Below are 16,982 nucleotides of genomic sequence, written 5' to 3' on the forward strand. Positions count from 1 at the left end.
TATCAACAGATACAACTTATCAATGTTTTTTCAATTTTGAATATTTGCAATGAAATATTGTTCTGCTTAGACAGTAGCTGCTACGGTAGGTATGTGGTTTTGTATCCTAATTTTTATGAATTTAAGCAGCAATCGATACGTCGATAGGAACAATCGATGTGGGCGATAGCTCTCACCCGCGCATCGACTTGCTGTTGTTGTGTTTTTGTTGTTGGTGTTGTTGTGGTGGGCTCGTCCGCGAAAGAAATCACTTGGCAAACTTATTTATTAATTACCGCCCAAGAAATAAGCATAAAGATGGTGCTACCGCTATTGCAGCGCTCCACGCTTCGTGGCGTTCAACAAATGACGAAACCCTGGGCCGCCATTGGAAGCTTGCGTCTGGTAAGGACTCGAATTGGCTCTGCAAATTGGATATATATTTCGCATCGATATGGCAAATATTGTGCCTTATGTAATGCATCCCATGCAGCAGGCACTAATAATTCAAAAAAGTGTGTTTTTGATTGTAAACATGGCGAGGCGAGAATTGAAATGCAAATGAAAAGTGCACAAATGCCGGCGTTTCGTAATCGTTACACAATGGAAAGTGGAAGTGACCGCCGCCTTCCAGGTGCTGGAACGAACGTTCCAATTGGCACTGGCACTGCCGACCACTTGTGGACCAACTCCAATTGGCATGCGGCGGTCTCCAATTGGAAGCCGCTGCATTGATTTTTTCACTCAAATTTCTCACACGTTTTTCTTTTTTTATTCTACCCCCCGCCTGAAAATCGCACTCAAATCACATGATTGAAAACAAAACAAACTCACAGCGCACAAAAAAAAAAAAAAACGAAAAGGAACTCGCGAAACGAGTTGTAATTCAAGAAATTGTGCTAGTCAGCGAATTCTAGTTTTTCGGCAATTGAATTCGAAACCGGTTAATTATATGGTAACATCTGCAATATGCCGACCACCGTAATACACTCCCCGCCACCAGCGATTATTCAGATAATACGGCATATATATAGCACTAGATAGTAGCTACAACGTCGGGCGTAAACTACACCCATAAATCTGAAGCACATTGCTGCCCACATGAATAGCACCGCCAATAATAAGTAAACATAGTTGCTCAGCAGTCTATTTCTATTCCTCATACTGCATATTAAACGTTTACAGCAGGAGAAACTGCAATTATATTAGATATATTTGCAGATCCTCGCACTACTTTTGCGCTCTATGCTGTGCTGATTAGCAAGGCACCCCATGCAAAGTAGGGTCTTCCATAGTCAGCATAGTCAGCATAGTCAGTTCCCCTGAGACTGGGCCTCTTTTGCACCTCCACTTCCACAAATGTGCTCGATGAGAGCGCTTTTTTCAAGAATCTGTGCGCTGTACACTCGGCCTTTTGATTTGGACTCCACAGAGTCTCAGGCTTATCGTTCTGCGTTCTGCGTTCCGATTGCCGGAGCTCGCCTCAGTCGACTTAGAGCAGCAGCAGCCGTCGAGTGGTCGTCCTCTGATTTGTAGATTCTGTTTTCTGATTTCCATAGTCACCGGTTCTCGATTGCGCCCAACTTATCTGCCGCCATCTATCTGCAATCTGAAATGGTCGGGGCCCCTATCTGTTTAGCTCGTAAGATTGCCGCAATTGAAACTGATGATACCTTCCCCATCGACAGGCCTCCCAGGAGTTTCGCGTGGAGAGCGACACCTTCGGCGAACTGAAGGTGCCCGCGGATAAATACTATGGCGCCCAGACGATGCGATCCCAGATCAACTTCCCCATTGGCGGAGCCACCGAGCGGATGCCCGTAAGTAAATCGGGAAAAATTATATAAAACTCAATCAGGTTCTGTACTATATGAAAATCTCAATCTCACTATACTGCTTTTTATGAGTAATACTAGCTTATTTCATCTCAATAAATCTATTAACCGATTAAATTAGCAATTACTTATTCATATATCGTCCTATTTATCATTTTAATAAGTTTTCCTTTTAAGTTTCATTAGAAAATGATCTTCAGTTCTCCACAGTCAGTTCTCTAGCATTCAAGGTTGAAAAAACTGCAAGGTCTAGCTAATTACAAACCAAAATAATGCTTGAGCACAGCTTTTACTATAGAAAGCTGCATAAATTGAGAATGATTTGCAAGGCCTAAGCAAATTGCAATGTTAAAAGTAATAAAACTATGCATAAATACTGAAACTCTCGTTGATCCCCGCCAGAAACCCGTGGTGCAGGCCATGGGCATCCTGAAGAAGGCCGCCGCCGAGGTGAACAAGGAGTTCGGACTGGACACCAAGGTGAGCGAGGCGATCTCGAAGGCGGCCGACGATGTGATCTCCGGCAAGCTGTACGACGACCACTTCCCGCTGGTCATCTGGCAGACGGGTTCCGGCACCCAGAGCAACATGAACGTGAATGAGGTGAGCGAAGCAGTCACTCTGCCATGTCCTCCTCCTTTTCTGACTTCATAATCTCCTCACCTCACGATTCAGGTGATCAGCAATCGCGCCATTGAGCTGCTGGGCGGCAAACTGGGCAGCAAGACGCCCGTGCATCCCAACGATCATGTGAACAAGTCGCAGAGCTCCAACGACACCTTCCCCACCGCCATCCACATTTCGGTGGCCCTGGAGCTGAACAACAACCTCAAGCCGGCGATCAAGACGCTGCACGATGCGCTGCGCGCCAAGTCCGAGGAGTTCAAGGACATCATCAAGATCGGACGCACCCACACCATGGACGCGGTGCCACTGACGCTGGGCCAGGAGTTCAGCGGCTATGCCCAGCAGTTGGCCTACGCCCAGGAGCGCATCGATGCCTGCCTGCCGCGTGTCTATGAGCTGGCACTCGGCGGCACTGCCGTGGGAACTGGTCTCAACACACGCAAGGGATTCGCCGAGAAGTGCGCGGCCAAGATCGCCGAGCTGACTAGCCTGCCATTCGTCACCGCGCCCAACAAGTTCGAGGCGCTGGCTGCCCGCGATGCCATGGTGGAGGTGCATGGTGTGCTCAACACGATCGCCGTCAGCCTGATGAAGATCGCCAACGATATCCGTTTCCTTGGCTCCGGTCCGCGTTGCGGCTTGGGCGAGCTGTCGCTGCCGGAGAACGAGCCCGGTAGCTCCATTATGCCCGGCAAGGTGAATCCCACGCAGTGCGAGTCGCTGACGATGCTCTCCGCCCAGGTGATGGGCAACCAGGTGGCCGTGACTATCGGCGGCTCCAACGGGCACTTTGAACTCAATGTCTTCAAGCCCCTGATCGTGTCCAATGTGCTGCGCTCCATTCGGCTGTTGTGTAAGCTATCCACATGACTTATTGTTGCGCCACCAATCGAAATCAATTGAAATTTCTGTTTGCAGCTGATGGCAGCAGGACCTTCACTGCCAACTGCGTGAATGGCATCCAGGCCAACCGCGAGAACATTGCCAAGATCATGAACGAGTCGCTGATGCTGGTGACCGCACTGAATCCCCACATCGGCTACGACAAGGCGGCGAAGATCGCGAAGACGGCGCACAAGAATGGCACCACCCTCAAGGAGGAGGCCATCAATCTGGGCTACCTCACGGAGCAGCAGTTCAACGACTGGGTGCGACCCGAACAGATGCTGGGACCCAAGTGAAGTGTAGGCCAGCCAGTAGGCGAGACCCACTAGTTCAACCCCATGCTGTCATCGGAATCCCAGTGGAATTTTCTAGCTTGTCGGCTTTAGATCGTTTGTATATGAATCGCTCGGAATCACGAAATCACTGAATCACCGAATCACAGAACAATAATAACTGAAAATGCTGAAGCAAATCAATGGCCTGAGTTTGGGTAGGCGCAATCTCTGGTTGCTTTGCGGTGGCCTCCGTGCCAAGGATGTAAGTAGACACATGGGCGGTGGCTTCTCATGCAGCGGGCGCATATATTTGCATTTGCATTTGCATTCGCAGTGCGACAAGGGCGGCAAGGGAAAGGAGAATGCCAAGTTCCGCATGGAGAAGGACACCTTTGGGGAGCTGAGGGTGCCGGCGGACAAGCTGTACGGAGCGCAGACGATGCGCTCCAAGCTGAATTTCCCCATTGGCGACATTGGCGAACGCATGCCGGTAGGCATATATCCGATATATCCTTGGCATCATCTAGAGCTCTGCTCCATACCCATTTAATCACGTACTGCCCGCAGATGCCGGTGATCCAGGCGATGGGCATACTGAAGAAGGCCTGTGCCGAGGTGAACAAGGATTACGGCCTGGATGGCAAGGTGTCGGATGCGGTGTCCTGCGCCTGTGACGATGTCATTTCCGGCAAGCTATACAAGCAGGGTCACTTCCCCTTGGTCATCTGGCAAACTGGCTCGGGCACCCAGACCAATATGAACACCAACGAGGTGAGATTGGTTACGGGAAACGAGAAATGTCTATAGATTACGTGCTTACCCTGTTCATTGCTAACACCATCTAGGTGATCAGCAATGCGGCCATTAAGATGATGGGTGGCGAGCTGGGCAGCAAGAAGCCCGTGCATCCCAACGATCATGTGAACAAGTCGCAGAGCTCCAACGACACCTTCCCCACCGCCATCCACATTTCGGTGGGCATGGAGCTGAACGAGCGGCTGGTGCCGGCGGTAACCCACTTGAGGGATGCCCTCAAGTCCAAGTCGGATGAGTTCAAGGACATCATCAAGATTGGCCGCACCCATTTGATGGACGCAGTGCCGCTGACTTTGGGCCAGGAGTTCAGCGGCTACACCCAGCAGCTGACCAACGGCCTGGACAGGATCAAGGGCTGTCTGCCGCGGGTGTATGAGCTGGCACTGGGCGGCACTGCCGTGGGAACGGGTCTGAACACACGCAAGGGATTCGCCGAGAAGGTGGCCAAGCGGATATCCGAGCTCACATGTCTGCCCTTCGTGACGGCGCCCAACAAGTTCGAGGCACTGGCTGCCCGCGATGCCATGGTGGAGGTGCATGGTGTGCTCAACACGATCGCCGTCAGCCTGATGAAGATCGCCAACGATATCCGACTGCTGGGATCGGGTCCGCGCTGTGGCTTGGGTGAACTAATGCTGCCGGAGAACGAGCCCGGTAGCTCCATCATGCCCGGCAAGGTGAATCCCACGCAGTGCGAATCGATTACCATGCTGTGCGCCCAGGTGATGGGCAACCAGGTGGCGGTGACCATCGGTGGCTCCAACGGGCACTTCGAGCTGAACGTGTTCAAGCCCCTGGTCGTGTCCAATGTGCTGCGCTCCATTCGGTTGTTGGGTGAGCCGCCTTAATGAGTGTTTCCAAAGTTCGATGAGTAAACCTGCTTTCACCCACTTTTAGCTGATGGCAGCATGACCTTCAGCAAGAACTGCGTGGAGGGACTGCAGGCCAATAAGGAGCGGATCGACAAGATCATGAACGAGTCGCTGATGCTGGTGACCGCCCTGAATCCCCACATCGGCTACGACAAGGCCGCTCTGATCGCCAAGACGGCGCACAAGAATAAGACCACGTTGAAGGAGGAGGCGCTGAAGACGGGCATTACCGAGGAGCAGTTTAAGGAGTGGGTCAATCCCAAGGAGATGCTGGGACCGAAGTGATTCGTTTTGCGGTTTATGACGATTGGTTTGTTTGATGTAATAAATTGACGTGTGTCCTGTATTCTTTTATTATTATTATCTTAATTGTGGAGTTTACGGCAACAAAGTAACGGTTTTTAGTTGTGGTGCGAGTCCAGACTATTCGATTGTTATCGATTTTTAAATATACCGCAAGTGTCGTGTAACGGTCACACTGGCGCCTTGCTGTTTTTAATTTATTCTTTGTTTTTATCGTAAATTCTTGCAGATTTAGCTATTATATTATAGCGAAATAAAGCAAAGAAAAACAGATAAGCAAGTGTTGGTTGCGACTTCCAATTTCTCCGGGCAAAACAAGTTCCAGCTGAAAGCGATTATCTAACGACAAAATCGAATCGAAACGAAACGTTGAAGTAGGCGCAGATAATAAAAATAAAGCAGCCAGGCAAGTTGGATATCGTAAATTAACCGTTTCGTTCAGTTGAAAATAGCCCAAAATCAGTCTAGCCCACACAGATATCGAAAACGGCGATATATCTTTCGAGGATCAGTGCAAAAATAAACCCTTTCGATCCGAGGATTTTGCCTTGTAGTTCTACCACTGCGACCGCCCCCTCAATTCGCCCCCCAGCTGCAGCGCCCACCACCCACTACTACCACTACCAAACACAAACAGAAAATTTATTTGCGACGCAAAAACAAAACAATCGAATCGACAGCAGCTGTTTGGCGATCGATCGATGTTATCGATCACACACATGAGCAACATTGGCAGTGAAGAAGAAGAAGCAGCAAGAGTTAAGCACCACAAATATTAAAAAATAGGTAAGGATTAAAAGATAATTAATAGATTGCAGACAGTTCAAAGGCTTCATTCAGTTGCAGGCACTTGGAGCCGAGGTCTTTGTGGGCCGAAAGATGTCTGTGAGACTGCTGACCGTGCGACTGATCAAACATGGTCGCTACATTTTGCGCAGCTATTGTAAACGTGATATACACGCCAACATTTTGGACCAGAATCAATTGAAGACCAGAAGCAAGCGAGGCTTTCCCCTACCCTCCACCGCCGCCAATGTGCTGCGGGTAACTATAGCCAACCTGCTAATCAAAATCACGCCCAATTAACCCAACCCAATCTCCGCCAGACAACGCCCCAGCAGGCGGCCAAATCGGTGGTCAATGTAGTGCCCCGCACCACCAGCTCTCCGGCGGGATCGCCGCTTAATGCCAGCGCCAGCAGCCCCACCAGCAACAGTGGACTCTTCCGCGTGGGCCAGCATGCGCGCAAACTATTCATCGACAACATCCTCAGCCGGGTGACCACCACCTACTCGGAGGATCTTCGTCAGCGGGCCACACGCAAGCTCTTCTTTGGGGACTCGGCGCCCTTCTTCGCCCTGATTGGCGTCAGCTTGGCCTCCGGGTCGGGTGTCCTCAGCAAGGAGGATGAACTGGAGGGCGTATGCTGGGAGATTCGGGAGGCAGCTAGCCGGCTGCAGAACGCCTGGAATCACGACGATATCTCCGATACGCTGGACAGCAAGTTCAGCATCGATGACTTGGAAATCGGTCCGCCCATTGCCAAGGGTTGTGCCGCTGTTGTCTATGCAGCGGGTTTCAAGAAGGATGGTACCTCGGAGGCCCCGCAGCCCGATGCGCAGCCGCCGCAGGCAACGCCAGCCTTTGCGCCCAATAGCTGGAGTGCCCACGAGATGATGTCGCCGCTGCAGAACATGTCGCGCTTTGTTCACAACTTTGGTGGCTCTGTGGACAATATCTTCCACTATAGCCAGCCATCGGCGGCCAGTGATTTCGTAGGCGCTCAGGCTAGAGAACAGGAGCAGCAGCAGCAGCAGGAGCAGCAGCAGCAGCAGGAGCAGCAGCAGCAGCAGGAGCAGCAGGATCAGCAGCCCAACAGCAGTGCCTTCAATGTGGTAAATATGTAACTTCAATCCTTATTAGGCAACTTGCCTTCACGCGCTTTACTTGAACTTGCAGACCTCACCAGCGAATACAGACATCAACAGCTCTGCAGGCAACTATCCACTGGCGCTCAAAATGATGTTCAACTACGACATCCAGAGCAACGCCCTGTCCATCCTGCGTGCCATGTACAAGGAGACAGTGCCGGCCCGCCAGCGCGGCATGAATGAGGCCTCCGATGAGTGGGAACGTTTGCTGCAGAACCAAACCGTGCACCTGCCGCCGCATCCCAACATTGTCTGTATGTTTGGCTTCTTTTGCGACGAGGTGCGCAACTTTCCCGATGGCCACCTCCTGTATCCGGTGGCCCAGCCGCAACGCATCAATCCGCAGGGCTATGGCCGCAACATGTCGCTGTATTTGCTGATGAAACGCTACGATCACAGTCTTCGCGGACTGCTCGATAGCCAGGAGCTGAGCACGCGCACCCGCATTCTGCTGCTGGCCCAAATGCTCGAGGCTGTCAATCATTTGAGTCGTCACGGCGTCGCCCATCGGGATTTAAAGTCCGATAATGTGCTAATCGAGTTGCAGGACGATGCGGCTCCGGTGCTGGTGCTCTCCGATTTTGGCTGCTGTCTGGCTGACAAGGTGCATGGCCTGCGGCTGCCGTACGTTTCGCACGACGTGGACAAGGGCGGCAATGCGGCGCTGATGGCGCCGGAGATCTTCAATACGATGCCTGGTCCGTTTGCCGTGCTTAATTACGGCAAGGCGGATCTGTGGGCCTGTGGCGCATTGGCCTACGAGATCTTTGGCAGCCGCAATCCGTTCTATTCGAGCAGCGGTGGGCTGGCGCGCGAGCGCGGTGAGATGACGCTTTCGCTGAGGAACAGCGATTACCGGCAGGAACAACTGCCGCCAATGAGCGATGCCTGCCCGCCGCTGTTGCAACAGCTGGTCTACAACATCCTCAATCCCAACCCGTCCAAGCGGGTCAGTCCGGATATTGCGGCAAATGTGGTGCAGCTGTTCCTGTGGGCACCGTCCAATTGGCTTAAGGCTGGCGGCATGCCCAACAGTCCCGAGGTGGGTCCTTTTCGATACTGCCAGCAGCCTATAGATTTGAATTATCATAATAATATTTTACAGATCCTCCAGTGGCTGCTTTCGCTGACCACCAAGATCATGTGCGAGGGCCGTCCCCAGTTGGGTGCGGGTTTGATGCCAGTGGCCACCAGTGGCAGGCGCGCGTATGTGGAATACCTGCTCATTTGCAGCTTCCTGGCACGCGCCCGGCTGCGTCGCATTCGCGGCGCCCTTAACTGGATCCAGAATGTGGTGGCGTAGAACCTTATACTTCTACTTGTTACTCTGAGAAAATCAAATGGAAAAGCGTGTGATACCTATATTTTACATATGTATTTATAAAACAAATCAAAATTAACAGCAGCACGCCTCCGGTACATTATTTATTCATGTTTCATCCTGAAAATCTTCCAGATCCATCTGACTCTGCAGTTCCTCCAGATCGCGGAGTTCCGCGCGCAGCGCCTTCTCCTCGGCCATTTCATCCTCGTACTCATGCAGCAGTTCTATGATGCGCGCTTTGAGGGCCTCTAACGACACATATGTCACTTCCGTTTCGCTCCCCAGCTCAAGCATCAGATTCTGGATGGTCTCGTCCAATTCGTCAATGCTGCTGGACGCCAGATCCAGGCTGTTCTCGGCGTCCACCTTGCTGGGATTGGGATTGGGATGACCATTGGGTTGCGGATGCTGTGGGGAGTTCGATAAGGAGTTTAATAAGCCCGCAGGATCTCTCCGCTTGGCAATTACCATGACTAAGCAGTTTAAGTTCCTTCAGTTATTTTTCAGACTTCGCACAATTCGAATGTTTTGAGATAAATGCGCTGACAGCAATAACGATAACCGTGCTAGGGCTGATCCGATTGCCAACGTTATCGATTGCTTGCCAGGGATGGGGGAAATTCAAAAATAGTTCTGGAAAATTGAAAATATCCCAAAACCCTGAGCAATTCGGTTTTTCCCCCCAGTTTTAAACTATCGGTAGTTTAAAAACATAAACCCTTTGTTTTTCTTTAGTTGTTATTGTTGGTTTAATTAATATTTAGTTACATCTAGTTACAAAACATAACATAACATGTAACAAATAGCAAATAAATCAATTTACTGCCTACAAATTCGGAATTTATTTGCTAATCTCCACGCGACTTACGCACAACTTGTGATCGTAGAATGAGCAAGTGGCCATGGTCAAGGACGCATCGTCCTTGTTCCGGAACGGAGCCCAATCAGCGCCGTAACAGATGCTCTCGTGCTCCTCATAGGCGCCCAGTACGCTCATGCCAGGTGCCGCGACATCCAGCTCCACCACGCTAAAGTTGGTGTACATGCAGGCGGCCAGGATGAGATCGGGCTGAGCGGGATGCGGCTTCAGTCGCCAGATGCCTCCGCTCAAGTCCAGTTCGGCCAGAGTTCGCTTCATCGATCGGGTGTCGAAGAGACGCAGCTGCTCATCATAGCTTCCCGTGAGCAGATGGCTTTCGTGCCGCGGATGACTTAGCAGACAGGTGACTCCAGCCATGTGCGCCCGGTTGGTCCACGCACGCTGCTCGGTGCGTAAATCGTGGGCCATGAGCAGCATATCGTCGCCACCGCTGTACAGAAGGTGCGGTGACCAGCGATCGAAGGCGCAGGTCCACGCCTCAAAGCCGTGGGACAGCCAAGACCGCTCGCGGATTGTCTCACCCTGTGGCGAGTAGTTCAATAGGTTCAGGCCGCCTTTGGAATCGGAAATGGCCATTTGGATGTGCTGTCCGACGTGTCGCCAGTCTAGGGCTAGCGCCAACGGGGCTTCCTCCTGTGACTCCTCCTCCTCCGCCAGGCAGAAACACGTGCGCCTCTGCAGTTTCTTTTCATCGCTGAGGAACTCGTAGATTTCCAGCTGTCCCAATGAGTTAACCGTGGCCAGGTGGGGATTACATTCATTGTTCCAGGCGGGCAGCCACTTCATGTCCAGAATGGCAGACGTTTCGATGCACTGCAGCCGCTCCAGGCAGCCGTTTGCCCCTTCGAAATGGTACAAATAAACGCGACCCTTGCGTGGACGCTTGGGTGAAGCCTCCGCCGCTGGCTCCCCCTCCTCCTGGACCAATTGATAGGTGCCGCAGGCGAAGAAGCCTGATGTCTCATCATCCTGTGTCAGCCACTCCACGGAATCCGCCGAGTATTCCGTATCCTCGCTGTGGAGCGTTGTAAACATGTTTATAAAAAGCTGTTATCGGCTATCGATAACAGATAGACACTAGCTGACCATCTGCCCATATATCGCTGCCAATCGTCCGTTCCGTTTTGATCTTATTAGATTTATTTGTTATTTTGGGTTTTTTTTTTGCTAATTTAAAAAATTAATAGTTAATACATACAACTACTTAGTGCTCTGTTTACGCGCTACATATTCTGGATTAGGTTTAGTTGATCTCCTCCATCGATCGTAGTTTTCTTTTATTTTTCTTTTTTTAGCTGCATTTCCTCGATTTTCAGTGGTTTTAGGGGCGTCACAGTGTTCAATTTCAGTTTGCTGGTTTTCCGGGGGCTTTGGTGGCTGCCAGGCATCCGTATTGCACTTGATCCTTGATCTCCGCTTACTCTGACTTTTTACAAATTCTACCATCGAAGAACATCAACACATTCAAAAACACATTTAAAAAAAAAAAATACTCTTATTGATAACTATAGACAATCCCTACTTTTCGCAGATATCTCTCTCGTTTGTGCGTCCAACGGCCGATTTCCTGGCTGGACTGGAGGCCTGGCTAGCACGTCCTCCACATATCCCCTCTAGCGATTGGTGCTGCGACTGTGACGCCTCCGCGAACCTCATTTGGTCTTCATCACAATGATTGGCTCGAGTATCTTTAGCATATCATTGTTCTCCGGTGCTCCCGTTCCACTGCCGCCGCCAGAACCAGGAGCTCCTCCTCCGCCACTGGCTGCGTTGCCGTAATCCTTGACCGTCTGCAGTTTGCTGAAGTTCGGATGTGGCTGCTGCTGCTGCTGATGGAGCTGCTGCTGCTGGTGCTGACTGATGGTCACCAGGCGGTGCTGCTGGTTCAGCACAATCGCCTCGTGATGCGGATGCTGCACCAATTGTTGCTGCTGCAGGCTGCCGGCAATCTGTTGCAGTTCGTGCTGCTGCAACTGCAACGCCGGCAGCTGTTCGTGATCGTTGGAGCCATCGCCACCGCCCAACGGTGAGTCGTCGTTATCGGCCTTAACCACCGAAACGAAGCCACCATCGCTGCCCGTGCCCGTGACCGAAACGGCTTCACTTTCGTACATATGCTGCTCGGCACTGGTGTCGTCGTCCTGGCCCTCATCTTCCTCCTCGGTTTTGGCACGGAACTCGGTGCTGGTGGCGCTGCTGCTGCGCGGCGTGTGGCTGCGCATGCGTCGCATTCGTGCATATTCCGCCTGCTTGGACAGGCGCTCCTTGCGCTCGTCCGTATTCTCGGTGGCCCGGATCTGCGCCCGCTTCAGCCGTGCCCGTTCGCTCAGCTTCTGGAGGCGCGTGGCCCGCTGCTCGGGCGTCTCATTGGCACGCACCGCTCGCTGGTGTGCGGCCATCTTGTCCAGACGTATTCGCTTCTCCTCCTCCGTCTCATACTTGTTGGCACCGCTGCGCCGCGGCGTCATCACTGGCGTTCGACTGTCGCCATCGGCCGTGGAATGTACATGAATCTGGCTGAGCTCCTGATGATGTTGCTGCGATGTCTGCGACAGTGGTCGGCCGCGACGCGGCGTACTGGTGGCCAACTGCGGTGCGGACAGCATCTGATTGAGCTCCTGCTCCAGCAGACTGTTGACCTTCAGCTGCTCCTCGCTGGGCAGCGCATTCTTTCGCGGCCTGCCCCTGCCCACCGGGGTGGTCACAATCTGTGGCGCCGCCGCCGTCGTTTGCTGTTGCTCCTGCTGTCCCAATCCAGTGACCGTTAGCGTGGGATTCGCCGCCAGGATGTTGTACTGGCCGGGACTATTGCCGCCACTGGCGTTGGCAAAGTTGACGGGCGTAAATGGCGGCGGCACTGCATTCGGTCCGATGCCAATCTGGAAGCCATTGTGGTACATTGGATAGTAGGCGGTGGTCGTGGTGCCGCCGGCGCCCGTTGCTGTTCCCGCCGTCACGACGCCCACGTGGCCGACATTGGTGGTGCTGGTGGTGCTGTTGCCGCTGCTGGTGGTGTTGGGGAAGGTGGCCAGGTAGGGGAATTGGTTGTACAGCTGCTGCGCCTGGCCGGGCGTCGCCTTCAGCAGCTTCTGCTCCCCGCTGGCTGTCGTCACGATCACCTTGGTCTCGTTGTGGCCGAGACTAACAGACCCGCTGTTATCATTGCCGCCCGCTGATCCCGGAGCATCGTTGTCCGACTGCAAGTAGGGATAGAGGATTGGTTTGGTTTTGGCTGGGTTATGGGCCTATGGGGTTAACGGGGAATGGGGTTTCTTTCACTTGAAACTCGATCTTTGGTTTTTTGGCTTAAACTTAGAAATCACAGCAATCTTCGGTAATTGAATTTTATAAAGCATTGCAACCTAATTTCGTAATATTAGAGATAAGATTGATTGCTGTGATTGAAAGTGGGCTTATAGATTGCTTTTCGAAAAGAAGCGAGTGCGAGTGATAGAGTGAAAGAGATAAATGTGACACACACACACACACACACACACACACGCACACAGACCTGTACAAACGAATTAAAACCACTTTGTTGTTTGTTTCTTGTTGTTAAACGTATTTTGATTTGTTCTCCTTAGGTTCAACATTTACAATGCTACAAATAAGTATCTACACTCTATATGGTTAATAATCCTTTGCTCCTGATCAAAATATAATAATATAAACAACCAGCAATAAAGAAAATTGTTAACAAAATGATACGATTTTCGATTTGATCAAAAAAGGAGTTCAAATGCGGCCAGAAAAACATACAACAAAAAAATGTCCATCAGCCGTTTCTTCTTCCCATTTCCATTGAATTCTGAATTCTATATTTTCAAAATTCCTACTTTCCGGTTTCAATCATTTTCCTTGGAGGCAGTTGATTTCTCCAACTGCAAGGAAAATATTTGAAATTTACGAGTATTGGCAATTGTTTGATATTTTACCAGTGCTACGAATTTGTATTCGATTCCAAATTCCTCTGCAACTGCAAAAATCATGTATTATTATTGAAAATCAAGAGAAAACTAGCTAATCGTGTTTCGATTTTACGTTTACTGGCAGATAAGTGCTCTTTTCTTTTGCAAACGATGCAGCGGTCTCTAGAAAACAAAGAATACAAGACTATGGACAAGCAAACAGCCGCTGCGTCGATTACATGGAATTCATGGGAAAGAGGAGCTTCCTAGGCTTGGACATTGACATTGATGCATTACGGTTTGTGTGTGTGTGTTTGGGGTTGCTATCGCCGATCATTCAATATCCTCTACGACTGCATACGAACCTGAAGTTCCTGCTTCTTGGCGGCATATTTGTGCGGGTAGAGTTCCAGCTGGCCACCGGCGATGCTGAAGTGCGGCACATGGGCCTGGAGCAGCTTGGCGGTGCCCTTGCCACCCTCATCGCCATAGATCTGCTGCACAAAGATGCTGCCCGGCTCGGTGCCCTCGAGTAGGGCGGCCGTAACCTGTTGCTGCTGCTGCCCGGTGATGGTGTATCGCTGATGCTGCTGCTGCAACTGCTGCTGGGTAATCTGCTGCTGCTGCGGCGTCTGTGGCTCCTGCTTCAGCTGCATGGGTGGACGCAATGAGCCGGGCGCCAGGAACATGCCCTGTCCCATATACTCCACTCCAGCCAGGGCCTGGTGTTGCTGATAGGCGGCTGCCGTCACCAGATGATGCTGATCCTCCGAGGGCTGCGGGGTCCCCGCCTCGTCCGTTGTCGTCGCTGTGGTGGCCGCCTGGTTTAGATTGATAGTGTGTTCGTTAGTACAATTGGCTGCCGCTGCTGCTGCGGCTGCTGCTGCAACAGCTAGCACTTGCTGCTGTTGTTGTTGCTGCTGTTGTTGCTGCTGTTGCTGCTGCTGCTGTTGCTGGTGGTGGTGCTGCTGGTCCGTTGACGACGAGGAGGATGTCGGCGTTGAGACGACCACCGACGACGAACCACCGTGCACCACAACATGCTTCAGTACCTTCTTCTTTTCTCTGACCTTTTTGGCATAATCGTTCAGCTTTCTCAGTCTTTCCTTGCGCTCCTCCGGTGACTCATTGGCGATCCTCTGGCGCGCCCTGGCCGCCATTTCCGCCAGCCGAAGCTTCCGCTGATCGTTCGTCTCGCTGGCGCGATACATGCGCATCCTCTCGGCCAATTTGGCCAAACGTTTGGCCCTCTGATCCGGCGACTCCATGGCCCGGCGTAGCCGTTGCCTGGCCGCATTCCTAACTAGCCGCATGGCCCTCTCTATGTCGGATTCGTTCTGGCGTCTCTGGCGATTGGCTTCTGCATTCCGGAGTAGTCGCTTCCGATACTCATCCTCGCTTTCGCGCTGCCGGCGTTCCCGCATCCTTTCAGCATTTCTGGCCAGACGGCGCTGGCGTGCCTCGGGGCTCTCGTTCCACCTCTGCTGGTGGCCAGTGGTGGATGCACCTGTTATGGATGCGGAACTGGCACTGCTGGTGGGTCCCAATGGAGTGGGCGGCTGCTGCGATTGCTGTTGTTGTTGCGACTGCTGCTGCTGCAACTGCTGCTGCTTTAGTGGTGCGTGTGCATAAAGCTGGAGATGCTGTTGCTGGAACTGCAGTTGATCCTGTTGCTGCTGGTGAAGATGTTGCTGTTGCTGCTGGAACTGTTGCTGTTGTTGCTGATGCTGCTGTTGTTGATGTTGCTGCTGCACGTGCTGCTGTTGTTGTTGTTGCTGCTGCTGCAACTGCAACTGGTGATGCGAGGAGAGTGGTACCAATAAAGCTGAGGGATGCTCGATGAGCAGGCGGGCATTGGAGCCATTGATGGCCAGCACATGGGTGGCGTACTGCTGCTGATCAAGTGAGGGCTCTATTTTTATCCCATTGGGATCTGGTTCCATTCTTGGTCAAAAGCCGGGGGCAACAACAATCGAAATTGTCGTCTATCGGGGCTCCAAAAGTGTAGTGTATATATATATATATGTATATAGACAATGGGTATATTAGTTGGTTATCGAAAGGATGAGCGCAGTCCTTCCGATTGTTTCGATAACATCTAGGGGCCGCGCTCCAGCTCTCTCCCCTCTCTTTCACACACTCTGGGCCGTCTCCCGCTCTTTTTTTCGCTGCTCCTTGGCGTTTCCGCTTTGTGTTTGTTTTGTTTCGCTTTTTGCCTACTAGTTATATAAAGAATATGTGTGTGCTGGCGCCGTTTTTGCTCTCCCACTCTCTTTTTTGCGGCGATCGCTGCGCTAACTATTATTGTGATCCACGAGCATTTTATTTCATTCCCTTTATTTCTATGAGCGATTCTTCCTTCTTTAGCAGTGTGTTTTTATTCCCGTTCGTATTTTGCCATTACAATTTTTCGTGCGTTTTCATAAAAGCGTGCTTCTTCTTTCGAGTCAGTGACAATTGGCGCCGCCGCCGCGCTGCTGCTGCGCTGCCAATCGATTTTTCACATGATTATACACACACACCCATGCAGCACGCCGCTCGCACTCACACACACGCACGCACTGCTAAACTCACACTCTTGCAGCACAGCAATACACGACATACGTGTGTGCGAGTTTTTTTCCGCTCCTTATTTTGCTTTTCGCACAAACCTTAACCCTTCGATTTGTAATTCCATTTAATCGCCGTGTTGCGGTGCATCCAGGCGCCTTTTCCCTCAGTGGGTTAAAAGGATGTTCAGTGGCGGCGCAGCGTTAACTTAACTACCGACATTGACCGGGAATTTTCCACATAGCTGGGTCCAGCGTATATCTTCTACTTTTAATCGCACCGGAGTGTCATTAACTTTAACTATGCGTTATTTTTCTCAATTCGTGGCACTATGGCTTTAATTTAATTTAATTCATTTTATTTCAGTTGTTTTCATTTCAACAATCGTTCAGTTCACAGTAGGGATGGTAAAACTTATCGATACATCGAAAGTCAAGCCGACTGTCGATGCATTGGACAATGCAACTGATAAATCGATGTTCTGCTTAAAATATCGCCTGCGCCTGTTTTACAGTTTGGAAATTAGTCTTGCAAAGATATATTATGTTCGATACTATCTGGCTTTTAATTGGCTTGTCCTATCATTATTCTCCACAACATTACAGTTCAAGATTACAGTTCACGCTGTACACAGTACAGGTCACACTGTTTTTAAGCTTACTTTACATTACAGTCACCTGTAACTGTTATGTTAACATGGCATTTACATTGCAAAGCTTTCAAATCTCTTTGAATGAATTGAATGCAATTTTTTCAGATTATCAAATTTCCCCACTAACTAAATTCCCGCCAAAAAC

General features: G+C 51.1%; 6 protein-coding genes across 9 annotated transcripts; 3 read left to right on the forward strand and 3 right to left on the reverse strand.

Moving 5' to 3' along the window:
- Positions 1–195: 195 nt before the first annotated feature.
- LOC120455629 (fumarate hydratase, mitochondrial) lies at positions 196–3,802 on the forward strand. 2 transcript variants are annotated; one of them, XM_039642015.2, is made up of 5 exons: positions 196–384; positions 1,668–1,799; positions 2,217–2,417; positions 2,490–3,294; positions 3,360–3,802. In XM_039642015.2, the coding sequence occupies exons 1-5, from the start codon at positions 298–300 to the stop codon at positions 3,620–3,622; spliced, it is 1,488 nt and encodes a 495-aa protein (XP_039497949.1). In that variant the 5' UTR covers positions 196–297; the 3' UTR covers positions 3,623–3,802. The 2 variants fall into 2 exon arrangements, with proteins under 2 accessions (XP_039497949.1, XP_039497950.1); XM_039642016.2 differs by lacking the exon at positions 196–384 and adding an exon at positions 1,462–1,596.
- LOC120455630 (probable fumarate hydratase, mitochondrial) lies at positions 3,722–5,635 on the forward strand. Its single transcript, XM_039642017.2, has 5 exons — positions 3,722–3,863; positions 3,936–4,091; positions 4,169–4,372; positions 4,447–5,251; positions 5,315–5,635. Exons 1-5 carry the CDS (start codon positions 3,786–3,788, stop codon positions 5,572–5,574), a joined length of 1,503 nt encoding a protein of 500 aa, XP_039497951.1. The 5' UTR covers positions 3,722–3,785; the 3' UTR covers positions 5,575–5,635.
- Positions 5,636–6,021: 386 nt separating this feature from the next.
- Positions 6,022–8,931, forward strand: LOC120455628 (serine/threonine-protein kinase Pink1, mitochondrial). The gene is made up of 5 exons (XM_039642014.2): positions 6,022–6,378; positions 6,433–6,636; positions 6,699–7,487; positions 7,552–8,565; positions 8,629–8,931. The coding sequence occupies exons 2-5, from the start codon at positions 6,472–6,474 to the stop codon at positions 8,824–8,826; spliced, it is 2,166 nt and encodes a 721-aa protein (XP_039497948.1). The 5' UTR covers positions 6,022–6,378; positions 6,433–6,471; the 3' UTR covers positions 8,827–8,931.
- On the reverse strand, positions 8,884–9,553 carry LOC120455633. The gene is made up of 2 exons (XM_039642020.2): positions 9,316–9,553; positions 8,884–9,255 (listed from the first exon to the last, which is right to left on the reverse strand). Exons 1-2 carry the CDS (start codon positions 9,316–9,318, stop codon positions 8,953–8,955), a joined length of 306 nt encoding a protein of 101 aa, XP_039497954.1. The 5' UTR covers positions 9,319–9,553; the 3' UTR covers positions 8,884–8,952.
- A 37-nt stretch (positions 9,554–9,590) lies between these two features.
- LOC120455631 (diphthine methyltransferase) lies at positions 9,591–10,793 on the reverse strand. Its single transcript, XM_039642018.1, has one exon. The coding sequence runs from the start codon at positions 10,760–10,762 to the stop codon at positions 9,689–9,691; it is 1,074 nt and encodes a 357-aa protein (XP_039497952.1). The 5' UTR covers positions 10,763–10,793; the 3' UTR covers positions 9,591–9,688.
- Positions 10,794–10,849: 56 nt separating this feature from the next.
- On the reverse strand, positions 10,850–16,609 carry LOC120455626 (putative uncharacterized protein DDB_G0271606). Of its 3 annotated transcripts, none has more exons than XM_039642010.2 (3): positions 14,706–16,607; positions 14,001–14,456; positions 10,850–12,924 (listed from the first exon to the last, which is right to left on the reverse strand). In XM_039642010.2, exons 1-3 carry the CDS (start codon positions 15,576–15,578, stop codon positions 11,380–11,382), a joined length of 2,874 nt encoding a protein of 957 aa, XP_039497944.1. In that variant the 5' UTR covers positions 15,579–16,607; the 3' UTR covers positions 10,850–11,379. The 3 variants fall into 3 exon arrangements, with proteins under 3 accessions (XP_039497944.1, XP_039497943.1, XP_039497945.1); XM_039642011.2 differs by lacking the exon at positions 10,850–12,924 and adding exons at positions 13,466–13,608; positions 13,663–13,703 and having other exon boundaries at positions 14,001–16,609; XM_039642009.2 differs by having other exon boundaries at positions 14,001–16,607.
- Between the last annotated feature and the right edge of the window lie 373 nt (positions 16,610–16,982).

The sequence above is a fragment of the Drosophila santomea genome, chromosome X, assembly GCF_016746245.2.
Source record: "Drosophila santomea strain STO CAGO 1482 chromosome X, Prin_Dsan_1.1, whole genome shotgun sequence".
In the NCBI taxonomy this organism is placed as follows: Eukaryota; Metazoa; Arthropoda; class Insecta; order Diptera; family Drosophilidae; genus Drosophila; species Drosophila santomea.